At 45.9% G+C, this 12,230-nt stretch overlaps 1 protein-coding gene across 2 annotated transcripts in view; it reads left to right on the top strand.

The window, feature by feature from the left end:
* CCDC24 (coiled-coil domain containing 24) overlaps window positions 1-12,230 on the top strand; it is a 93,118-nt gene that overhangs the window by 67,360 nt on the left and 13,528 nt on the right. For both annotated transcript variants that reach the window (XM_063938699.1, XM_063938698.1), the window contains one exon: window positions 360-414. In XM_063938699.1, coding sequence (XP_063794769.1) covers window positions 360-414 — 55 coding nt within the window. The remainder of the gene's footprint in view (window positions 1-359; window positions 415-12,230) is intronic.

Here is a 12,230-nt window from a genome sequence, read left to right as displayed (position 1 = left end):
CTCTAGACTATGCACTCGGAGGGCACAATACATTGCTCCTGAGGCTTGAGAATTTATCTTATTGAAATGGTAGCTTTTGTTACTCTCACCTGCTTTTGGAGGTAGACAGCGATCAGAGACTTTTGTTTCAGACTTTTGCCACCCACCCGCCAGAAATGCCAACAGCGGGGCGAGCGCTAAGAGTCCCCTTGCTGGCCACAGGCTGTATTCCCACTGTATGGGTGTCATAGACAGCCACGAGTGGGAATAGCCCTGGTGTACCGGGATTCCGGCTGGCGGGATTTCTGCGTCGTTATCCTGAACGCCGGCAAATTGACTGCATCCCTTTTCAGTGACCCTGAACCTCATTTTTGTTGCAGATCTTTATTTCATGAGGAGTGTCGTACTCTGGAGAAACACATTGCAGTTCTGCAGGTAGGTGTCCATCAGTTATTATACGGGAGGAAGTACAGTGTTTTGCCTAGCTAGCCTCCGTTATTTGTCATCATCGATTATTAGTACAGCGCCAAACATTTGTCAGACTTGACAGTCACACAGATACAGGAGTACAAACTGACAAGTAGCAGTCAGTTACAGCGTCCGTATGTGTAGGCTGAAAATAGGAGAATAACACTCAAAGCTGCAGCATAAAACATAATAGGTCCAAATGGGGTAGAGAGAAGGGGACAGACATGAGACATAAGAAAGTGACGGTCCTGCCAATGAGAGCTTACAATCTAGAGCAGTGGTTCTCAATTCCAACCAGTAGTGTCACTAGGGGGGTGTGGGCCACACCCAGGCGTAACCAATCGCAGGGTGACACCAAAACGCTAACTGCTTCCAGTGACAGGAGCCGGGTGCTGCACTGTGACATTACATGCGGCAGTCAGCTCCTGTCATAGTGTAGGAGCCGGTAGTGCAGCCAGAAGATACTCGGGGGGCAGCCCAGCAAATCTAGGAATGTTAGGCACCCCACCGCAGTGATGAAAATAGGGGACTGGCTGCAAGGCCATGCCCTTCCAGTGAGGCCACACCCCTCTTTTCGGGCGCATGGGGGCTTTTCCATTGCACTGGTTGTCACTGACCCCAGTGGCGCCCCTGCCCCCAACAGGTCATGTTCTGAGGATAATTACTGACCCAGCAAAATAGAGTAACTTACCTGTGCATGATTAAAGGAATCCACAAAACATGGCCTGTTAGGGGCATTTGAGGACTGATTTTGAGAACCACTGAGGGGCAGGGGAGGTGTAAACAAGAGGAGCAATGGGACACGTGTGGACAGTGCATAGGGGGTAAAAGATAGGATGAAGGGAGCGGTTGTTTTATGTGAATTCTTGTAGACTGTAGTGTGGGGGAGAGTCTGTTTCGATAAGGCAGAGAGTCCCATAGGTAGGGAGCAGCGCGGAGAAGCCATTTTTAGAAGGCTTTAATTTACTAAAGCTTCTGAAAATAAAAAGTGGTGATGTAGCCCATAGCAACCAATCAGATTCTGTCTATCATTTCTCTATTGCTTCCTAGAAAATGATAGACAGAATCCGATTGGTTGCTATGGGCAACATCACTTTTCCATTTTAGAAGCTTTAGTAAATACAGCCCTTATTGTTTTAAAACCAGGTGTTTCCAATTGTGTTCATGGACAAAATGTAAAAGGGCAATGATGTAACCCCCGCCACAGTGCTGTATCTGCAGAGCAGGGATCTCGGTACGTGGTGATGTCACCGGACCATCAGTGGGATTAGGGAATGCAGAGTGCTAACTGCTACTCTCTGGGTGCCATGAAAGGGTCTAATCTTAGTTTAATTGCTGAGACTGTTGGTCCCGGTTGTGATAACAAAGTGCAGGAATTTGGCAGTGACAGCAAACAGAGGGTGATCAGAATATTAATGATTTGCAATGAAAATGTTTTATTCAGTCTTATAAGCCATTGTCGCTGACTAAGGGGGATGTGGAGCATTGTGTAAGTTCACACTGTACATGCACCAGATATGGGGCGATGCAGAGTCATGCCAATTATGCTTTATTATCTTTTGTTTCTATGGCGCCATCAAGTGTCCGTAATGCCACACAGGGAAATTACAATAATACATACAAACTATACAGTATATACAAACAGACAGTACAAGCAGGCCCGGCAACAGGAATCTTGGTACACTGATGTCTCTGGGGACCCCCAACCCACCGTCCTGGAATCCTGCACCCATAGTGATGGATAACTGGCCCACTCCCTATTTAAGGAAAGATGCTGGTGCATGTGTGTGTATGTATGTATGTATGTATGTATGTATGTGTGTGTGTATGTATGTGTGTGTGTGTATATATATATATATATATATATATATATATACATACACACACATAGAGATCTATCTATCTATCTATCTATCTATCTATCTATCTATCTATCTATCTATCTATCTATCTATCAGTGCCTTGCTAAAGTATTCACCCCCCTTTGCATTTTTCAAGTTTTGTTGCCTCACAACCTGGAATTAAAATGGATTGTTTGAAGGTTTGCATCATTTCATTCACAGAACATGCCTACAACTTTAAAGATGTTTTGTTTTATTTTTTTTATTGTGAAGCATACAACAAATAGGACAAAATAACAGAAAACTTCAGCGTGCATAACTATTCACTCCCCTAAAGTCAGTACTTTGTAGAGCCACTTTTTGCGGCAATTACAGCTGCAAGTCGCTATGAGCTTGCCACATCTTGCCACTGGGATTTTTGCCCATTCCTCAAGGTAAAACTGCTCCAGCTCCTTCTTGTTGGATGGTTTCCGCTTGTGAACAGCAGTCTTCAAGTCTGACCACAGGTTCTCAATTGGATTGAGATCTGGGCTTTGACTAGTCCATTCCAACACATTTAAATGTTTCCGCTTAAACCACTCGAGTGTTGCTTTAGCAGTATGCTTCGGGTCATTGTCCTGCTGGAAGAAGAACCTCCGTCCCAGTCTCAAATCACAGGCAGACTGAAACAGGTTTTGCTCAAGAATATCCCTGTATTTAGCATCATCCATCTTTCCCTCTACTCTAAACAGCTTACCAGTCCCTGCTGCTGAAAAACATCCCCACAGCATGATGCTGCCACCACCATGTTTCACTGTGGGGATGGTGTTCTTGGGGTGATGGGATGTGTTGGGTTTGCGCCAGACATAGCGTTTTCCATGGTGGCCGAAAAGTTAAATTTTAGTCTCATCTGACCAGTGCACCTTCCTCCATACATTTGGGGAGCTGTCCACATGCCTTTGGGCAAACGCAAAACGTGCCTTCTTATTTTTAACACTAAGTAATGGCTTTTTCCTGGCCACTCTTCCATAAAGCCCAGCTCTATGGAGTGTATGGATTATTGTGGTCACATGCGCACATACACCAGTCTCTGCTGTGGAACTCTGCAGCTCCTTCAGGGTTACCTTTGGTCTCTGTGCTGCCTCTCTGATTAATGCCCTCCTTGCCCGGTCTGTGAGTTTTGGTGGCCGGCCCTCTCTTGACAGGTTTGTTGTGGTACCATGTTCTTTCCAGTTGAAGATGATGGATTTGATGGTGCTCCGGGGATCATCAAAGATTTGGATATTTTTTTATAACCCAACCCTGACTTGTACTTCTCAACAACTTTGTCCCTGACTTGTTTGGAGAGCTCCTTGGTCTTCATGGTGTGATTCCTCTTACTTAGTGGTGTTGCAGCCTCTGGGGCCTTTCAGAAAAGGTGTGTTTATACTGACAGATCATGTGACACTTACATTGCACACAGGTGGACTTAATTTCACTAATTATGTGACTTCTGAAGGTAATTGGTTGCACCAGAACTTTTGAGGGTCTTCATAGCAAAGGGGGTGAATACATATGCACATGCCAAGTTTCAAATTTTTATTTATAAAAATTATTTTTATGTACATTTTTCTCATTTCGCTTCACCAACTTAGACTATTTTGTGCAGAGCCATCACATAAAAAAAAAAAAAAAAAAAAAATAAATTAAATTACAGGTTGTAATGTAACAAAATAGGTAAAGGGGGGGGGGGGGGGTGAATACTTTAGCAAGGCACTATTATTAGTTATTACCCAGTTTTGTTTTATCATTGCTTCCAGTTGTTGAGCGCAATGGAATTTTCTGCACTATATAAGAAACTGTTAATAAATAAATTATATTTATTTTGGCAAATTTATTTATTATATACAGTATGCCCCTTGAAAGAATTGAATTATAATGGAAACTTAAGTAACCTATATACTCACTGCGACTTACCGCCAGCTGCTGTGTAGCAGAGAATGGCGGTACGTGCTGCTGCAGCTGTACTTGCAACCAGGCTGCGCTGCAAGTTTGTTCCTTCCCAGTTTGAATTATCCTGCTCCCGAATGTCGGCAAAAGTGATGCTTGTACATGTAGCCATTAAACTTTGCTGTAATCATTGAGAAGCGGAGAGTGTCAGAGGGGCAGGTTGTAGGGTGAGATACTGTAATGAGATGAGTGCCGAGAAGTCCTCCTCAGTTACTGGACAAACAATTAGAGGTGAATCTCACCCCAACTCCCGGCACAAATTAACCAATTTATACTTAATTGGACATCAGCTACACACACTTAAAGGATTAGCCAGATCCCCAAAACAACCTAGAATAAAGAAAAAATAGTGGTGCGCTTAAGGGGGGTAATTCCAAGTTGATCGCAGCAGGAATTTTTTTTAGCAGTTGGGCAAAACCATGTGCACTGCAGGGGAGGCAGATATAACATGTGCAGAGAGAGTTAGATTTGGGTGTGGTGTGTTCAATCTGCAATCTAAATTGCAGCGTAAAAATAAAGCAGCCAGTATTTACCCTGCACAGAAACAAAATAACCCACCCAAATCTAACTCTCTCTGCACATGTTATATCTGCCTCCCCTGCAGTGCACATGGTTTTGCCCAACTGCTAAAAAATTTCCTGCTGCGATCAACTTGGAATTACCCCCAATGTACTCAGTAGATTTATGGGGGTCATTCCGAGTTGTTCGCTCGGTAAATTTCATCGCATCGCAGCGATTTTCCGCTTAGTGCGCATGCGCAATGTTCGCACTGCGACTGCGCCAAGTAAATTTGCTATGAAGTTAGGAATTTTACTCACGGCTTTTTCTTCGTTCAGGCGATCATAATGTGATTGACAGGAAGTGGGTGTTTCTGGGCGGAAACAGGCCGTTTTATGGGCGTGTGGGAAAAAACGCTACCGTTTCTGGGAAAAACGCGGGAGTGGCTGGAGAAACGGAGGAGTGTCTGGGCGAACGCTGGGTGTGTTTGTGACGTCAAACCAGGAACGACAAGCACTGAACTGATCGCAGATGCCGAGTAAGTCTGGAGCTACTCAGAAACTGCAGAGATGTCTTTTCGCAATATTGCGAATCTTTCGTTCGCAATTTTACTATGCTAAGATTCACTTCCAGTAGGCGTAGGCTTAGCGTGTGCAAAGCTGCTAAAAACGGCTTGCGAGCGAACAACTCGGAATGACCCCCTATATTTTAATAGGGTTTGTGGCTGCTTTTACTCAAATTAGTACACGTAGAATCTGCTTCTAATTAAAAATATTTTTACTTCAATTAATAAACAGTAATAACACACATAAAAACTTTAAGAATCAAGGAATCAATTAATGTATTCCACACACATTGATAGGAGGCAATAAATGTCCTTTTACGCTGTAAATAAATAGCAACAGTGTAGCTCATGTGATACTAAAAAGACCCGTCAATGACGTCATCTCCCTGTTTGTATCCACACACTGAGGGAAGCACCTACATGAGTGCTATCTCTAGCGGCTTTATTGGAAGCGCTAATAGGACCTGCTTATACCCGCCTGCCAGGGCAGAGACTGTGCTATCTTCAGCGGCTACACTGTAAAGCGGCAATTGGAGTGCCCCATACCCGCCCGCCAGGACAGAGACTGAGATCTGCACCGCTAATAGTGCCGGCAGTAGGCGCGTTGGTTGAATGCTGTAAGGACATCTTTCTGGGAGCCTGCACTGTATTACTGGATATTCCCGCAGGCTCGGGTAATTATTACACAGCAGCATTCCTCTGCACTGGGACGCCAGTAGCAGGAGGACCTGAGAGATTTTCTATTCAGTTTCTATTAAGCAATCAGCATATGTTACAGCTTGATACATTTTGATGTAACAGATTGGACGGGTCTGTTTAGTATCATATGAGCTACACTGTTGCTATTTATTTACAGCGTAAAAGGACATTTATTGCCTCCCATCAATGTGTGTGGAATACATTAATTGATTCCTTGATTCTTAAAGTTTTTACGTGTGCTATTACTGTTTATTAATTGAAGTAAAAATATTTTTAATTAGAAGCAGATTCTACGTGTACTAATTTGAGTAAAAGTAGACACAAACCCTATTGAAATATAAATCTACTGAGTACATTAAGTGCACCACTATCTCAGTTACTGGACAGCATAAACTGCAGAGTCGGGTAATGGTTTTACATCCATATGCAAAATGTTAAGTGTGGCCCTTAGGTTTTTGCTTTAACATTTGACTGTCAATAAACTGATGTAAATTTGATCTGTTCTGTTCCTTCTTCAGTCTCTACGTTGTGCTATATTCCTGGCTTTACTTCAGCCATATATATCTGCATTAACCTCAGATGTGTGTTTATTGGACTCTTGTCATTGTATGTAGTCTAAAGGAATACACACTTAGCGATATAGTAACCGATATCACTAATTTCTCTAACGTCCTAGTGGATGCTGGGGACTCCGTCAGGACCATGGGGAATAGCGGCTCCGCAGGAGACAGGGCACAAAAGCAAGCTTTTAGGATCACATGGTGTGTACTGGCTCCTCCCCCTATGACCCTCCTCCAAGCCTCAGTTAGGTTTTTGTGCCCGGCCGAGAAGGGTGCAATCTAGGTGGCTCTCTTAAAGAGTTGCTTAGAAAAAGTTTTTAGGTTCTTTATTTTCAGTGAGTCCTGCTGGCAACAGGCTCACTGCATCGAGGGACTTAGGGGAGAGATTTTCAACTCACCTGCGTGCAGGATGGATTGGATTCTTAGGCTACTGGACATAGCTCCAGAGGGAGTCGGAACACAGGGCTCGCCCTGGGGTTCGTCCCGGAGCCGCGCCGCCGACCCCCCTTGCAGATGCTGAAGATGAAGAGGTCCGGAACCAGGCGGCAGAAGACTCTCAGTCTTCATCAGGTAGCGCACAGCACTGCAGCTGTGTGCCATTGTTGTCAGCACACTTCACACAGCGGTCACGGAGGGTGCAGGGCGCTGGGGGGGGGCGCCCTGGGCAGCAATGTATAATACCTGTATGGCGAAAAATACATCACATATAGCCCTTGAGGCTATATGGATGTATTTAACCCCTGCCAGATATCTAAAACTCCGGAGAAGAAGCCCGCCGAAAAGGGGGCGGGGCCTATTCTCCTCAGCACACAGCGCCATTTTCCCTCACAGAAAGGCTGGTGGGAAGGCTCCCATGATCTCCCCTGCACTGCACTACAGAAACAGGGTTAAAACAGAGAGGGGGGGCACTGATTTGGCGATATGTATATATATTAAAATGCTATAAAAGGAACACTTATATAAAGGTTGTCCCTGGATAATTATAGCGTTTTGGTGTGTGCTGGCAAACTCTCCCTCTGTCTCCCCAAAGGGCTAGTGGGTCCTGTCCTCTATCAGAGCATTCCCTATGTGTGTGCTGTATGTCGGTACGTGTGTGTCGACATGTATGAGGAAAATATTGGTGAGGAGGCGGAGCAAATTGCCTGTAATGGTGATGTCACTCTCTAGGGAGTCGACACCGGAATGGATGGCTTATTTATGGAAATTACGTGACAATGTCAACACGCTGCAAGCCGGTTGACGACATGAGAGGGCCGGCGAACAAATTAGTATCTGTCCAGGCGTCTCAAACACCGTCAGGGGCTGTAAAATGCCCATTTACCTCAGTCGGTCGACACAGACCCAGACATGGACACTGATTTCAGTGTCGACGGTGAAGAAACAAACGTATTTTCTTTTAGGGCCACACGTTAAGGGCAATGAAGGAGGTGTTACATATTTCTGATACTCCAAGTACCACAAAAAAGGGTATTATGTGTGAGGTGAAAAAACTACCTGTAGTTTTTCCTGAATCAGATAAATTAAATGAAGTGTGTGATGATGCGTGGGTTTCCCCCGATAGAAAATTATTGGCGGTATACCCTTTCCCGCCAGAAGTTAAGGCGCGGTGGGAAACACCCCTCAGGGTGGATAAGGCGCTCACACGCTTATCAGAACAAGTGGCGGTACCATCTACAGATAGGGCCGTACTTAAGGAGCCAGCTTGATAGGAGGCTGAAAAATATCCTAAAAAGTATACACACACATGCTGGTGTTATACTGCGACCAGCGATCGCCTCAGCCTGGATGTGCAGAGCTGAGGTGGCTTGGTCGGATTCCCTGACTAAAAATATTGATACCTTTGACAGGGACAGTATTTTATTGAATATAGAGCATTTAAAGGATGCATTTCTATATATGCGAGATGCGCAGAGGGATATTTGCACTCTGGCATCAAGAGTAAATGCGATGTCCATATCTGCAAGAAGATGTTTATGGACACGACAGTGGTCAGGTGATGCAGATTCCAAACGGCACAAAGATGTATTGCCGTATAAAGGGGAGGAGTTATTTGGGGTCGGTCCATGGGACCTGGTGGCCAGGGCATCTGCTGGAAAATCCACCGTTTTTTACCCTAAGTCACATCTCTGCAGAAAAAGACACCGTCTTTTCAGCCTCAGTCCTTTCGTCCCTATAAGAGTCATATCTGCCCAGGGATAGAGGAAAGGGAAGAAGACTGCAGCAGGCAGCCCATTCCCAGGAACAGAAGCCCTCCACCGCTTCTACCAAGTTCTCAGCATGACGCTGGGACCGTACAGGACCCCTGGATCCTACAAGTAGTATCCAAGGGGTACAGATTGGAATGTCGAGAGGTTTCCCCCCTCGCAGGTTCCTGTAGTCTGCTGTACCAATGTCTCCCTCCGACAGGGAGGCAGTATTGAAAACAATTCACAAGCTGTATTCCCAGCAGGTGATAATAAAATTACCCCTCCGACAACAAGGAAAGGGGTATTACTCCACACTATATGGTGGTACTGAAGGCTAGGTGAGACCTATTCTAAATCTGAAAAATTTGAACACTTGCAAGGGTTCAAATCCAGATGGAGTCACTCAGAGCAGTGATAGCAAAGAACAAGGGGACTATATGGTGTCCCGGGACATCAGGGATGCTTACCTCCATGTCCCAAAATTTGCCTTTTCTCTCCAAGGGTACCTCAGGTTCGTGGTACAGAACTGTCACTATCAGTTTCAAGACGATGCCGTTGGATTGTCCAAGGCACCCCGGGTCCTTACCAAGGTAATGACCGAAAGGAGGATTCGTCTTCAAAGAAAATGGACGACCTCCTGATAAGAACAAGGTCCAGAGAACAGTTGGAGGTCGGAGTAGCACTATCTCAAGTAGTTCTACGACAGCACGGGTGGATTCTAAATATTCCAAAACCGCAGTTGTTCCGACGACACGTCTGCTGGTCCTAGGGATGATTCTGGACACAGTCCAGGAAAAGGTGTTTCTCCCAGAGGAGAAAGCCAGGGAGTTATCCGAGCTAATCGGGATCCTCCTAAAACCAGGAAAAGTGTCAGTGCATCATTGCACAAGAGTCCTGGTAAAAATGGTGGCTTATTACGAAGCGCTTCCATTCGGCAGATTTCACGCAAGAACTCTTCAGTGGGATCTGCTGGACAAATGGTCCGGATCGCATCTTCAGATGCATCAGCGGATAACCCTATATCCAAGGACAAGGGTGTCTCTCCTGTGGTGATTACAGAGTGCTCATCTTCTAGAGGGCCGCAGATTCGGCATTCAGGATTGGATGCTGGTGACCACGGAGGCCAGCCTGAGAGGCTGGGGAGCAGTCACACAAGGAGTGTGATCAAGTCTGGAGAATTCTCTCCACATAAATATACTGGAGCTAAGAGCAAATTTATAATGCTCTAAGCTTAGCAAGACCTCTGCTTCAAGGTCAGCCGGTATTGATCCAGTGGGATAACATCACGGCAGTCGCCCACGTAAACAGAAAGGGCGGCACAAGAAGCAGGAGGGCAGTGGCAAAACTGCAAGGATTTTTCGCTAGGCGGAAAATCATGTGATAGCACTGTCAGCACTGTCATTCCGGGAGTGGACGACTGGGAAGCAGACTTCCTCAGCAGGCACGACCTCCACCCGGGAGAGTGGGAACTTCATCGGGAAGTTTTCCGCATGATTGTGAACCGTTGGGAAAGACCAAAGGTGGACATGATGGCGTCCCGCCCGAACAAAAAATGGGACAGGTATTGCGCCAGGTCACGAGACCTTCAGGCGATAGCTGTGGACGTCCTGGTAACACCGTGGGTGTAACAGTCGGTGTATGTGTTCCCTCCTCTGCTTCTCATAACCAAGGTATTGAGAATTATAAGACATAGAGGAGTAAGAACTATACTCGTGGCTCCGGATTGGCCAAGAGGGACTTGGTAACCGGAACTTCAAGAGATGCTCACAGAGGACTAATGGCCTCGGGAGCTAAGAAGGGATTTGCTTTCAGCAAGTACCATGTCTGTTCCAAGAGGAACCGTGGCATCGGCCTTTAAGAAAGGACCTGCTCCAGCAGGGACCTTGTCTGTTCCAAGACTTACCGCGACTGCGTTTGACGGCATGGCGGTTTGAACGCTGGATCCTAAGGGAAAAGGCATTCCGGAAGAGGTCATACCTACCCTGGTCAAAGCCAGGAAGGAGGTGACCGCACAACGTTATCACCACATGTGGTAAAAATATGTTGCGTGGGTGAGGCCAGGAAGGCCCCACGAAAAAATTTCAACTAGGTCGATTTCTGCACTTCCTGCAAACAGGAGTGTCTATGAGCCTCAAATTGGGGTCCATTAAGGTTCAAGTTTCGGCCCTATAGATTTTCTTCCAGAAAGAATTGGCTTCAGTTCCTGAAGTCCAGACGTTTGTCAAGGGAGTATTGCATATACAGCCCTTGTGTGCCTCCAGTGGCACCGTGGGATCTCAACGTAGTGTTGGGATTCCTCAAATCATATTGGTTTGAACCACTCAAATCTGTGGATTTGAAATATCTCACATGGAAAGTGACCATGCTGTTGGCCCTGGCCTCGGCCAGGCGATTGTCAAAATTGGCGGCTTTGTCTTACAAAAGCCCATATTTGATTTTCCATTCGGACAGGGCAGAACTGCGGACTCGTTCCCAGTTTCTTCCTAAGGTGGTGTCAGCGTTTCACCTGAAACAACCTATTGTGGTGCCTGCGGCTACTAGGGACTTGGAGGACTCCAAGTTGCTAGACGTTGTCAGGGCCCTGAAAATATATATATATATATATATATATATATATATATATAATTCCAGGACGGCTGGAGTCAGAAAGTCTGACTTGCTGTTTATATTGTAGGCACCCAAAAAGCTGGGTTCTCCTGCTTCTAAGCAGACTATTGCTCGTTGGATTTGTAGTACAATTCAGCTTGCACATTCTGTGGCAGGCCTGCCACAGCCAAAATCTGTAAATGCCCATTCCACAAGGAAGGTGGGCTCATCTTGGGCGGCTGCCCGAGGGGTCTCGGCTTTACAACTTTGCCGAGCAGCTACTTGGTCAGGGGCAAACACGTTTGCAAAATTCTACAAATTTGATACCCTGGCTGAGGAGGACCTGGAGTTCTCTCATTCGGTGCTGCAGAGTCATCCGCACTCTCCCGCCCGTTTGGGAGCTTTGGTATAATCCCCATGGTCCTGACGGAGTCCCCAGCATCCACTAGGACGTTAGAGAAAATAAGATTTTACTTACCGATAAATCTATTTCTCATAGTCCGTAGTGGATGCTGGGCGCCCATCCCAAGTGCGGATTGTCTGCATTACTTGTACATAGTTATTGTTACAAAAAATCGGGTTATTATTGTTGTGAGCCATCTTTTTTAGAGGCTACTTCATTGTTATCATACTGTTAACTGGGTTCAAATCACAAGTTGTACGGTGTGATTGGTGTGGCTGGTATGAGTCTTACCCGGGATTCAAGATCCTTCCTTATTGTGTACGCTCGTCCGGGCACAGTACCTAACTGAGGCTTGGAGGAGGGTCATAGGGGGAGGAGCCAGTACACACCATGTGATCCTAAAAGCTTGCTTTTGTGCCCTGTCTCCTGCGGAGCCGCTATTCCCCATGGTCCTGACGGAGTCCCCAGCATCCACTA

The sequence above is a fragment of the Pseudophryne corroboree genome, chromosome 9, assembly GCF_028390025.1.
Source record: "Pseudophryne corroboree isolate aPseCor3 chromosome 9, aPseCor3.hap2, whole genome shotgun sequence".
Taxonomy (NCBI): Eukaryota; Metazoa; Chordata; class Amphibia; order Anura; family Myobatrachidae; genus Pseudophryne; species Pseudophryne corroboree.
The sequence above is the reverse complement of the archived record's forward strand: the minus strand, read 5'-3'. Positions and strand labels throughout refer to the sequence as shown.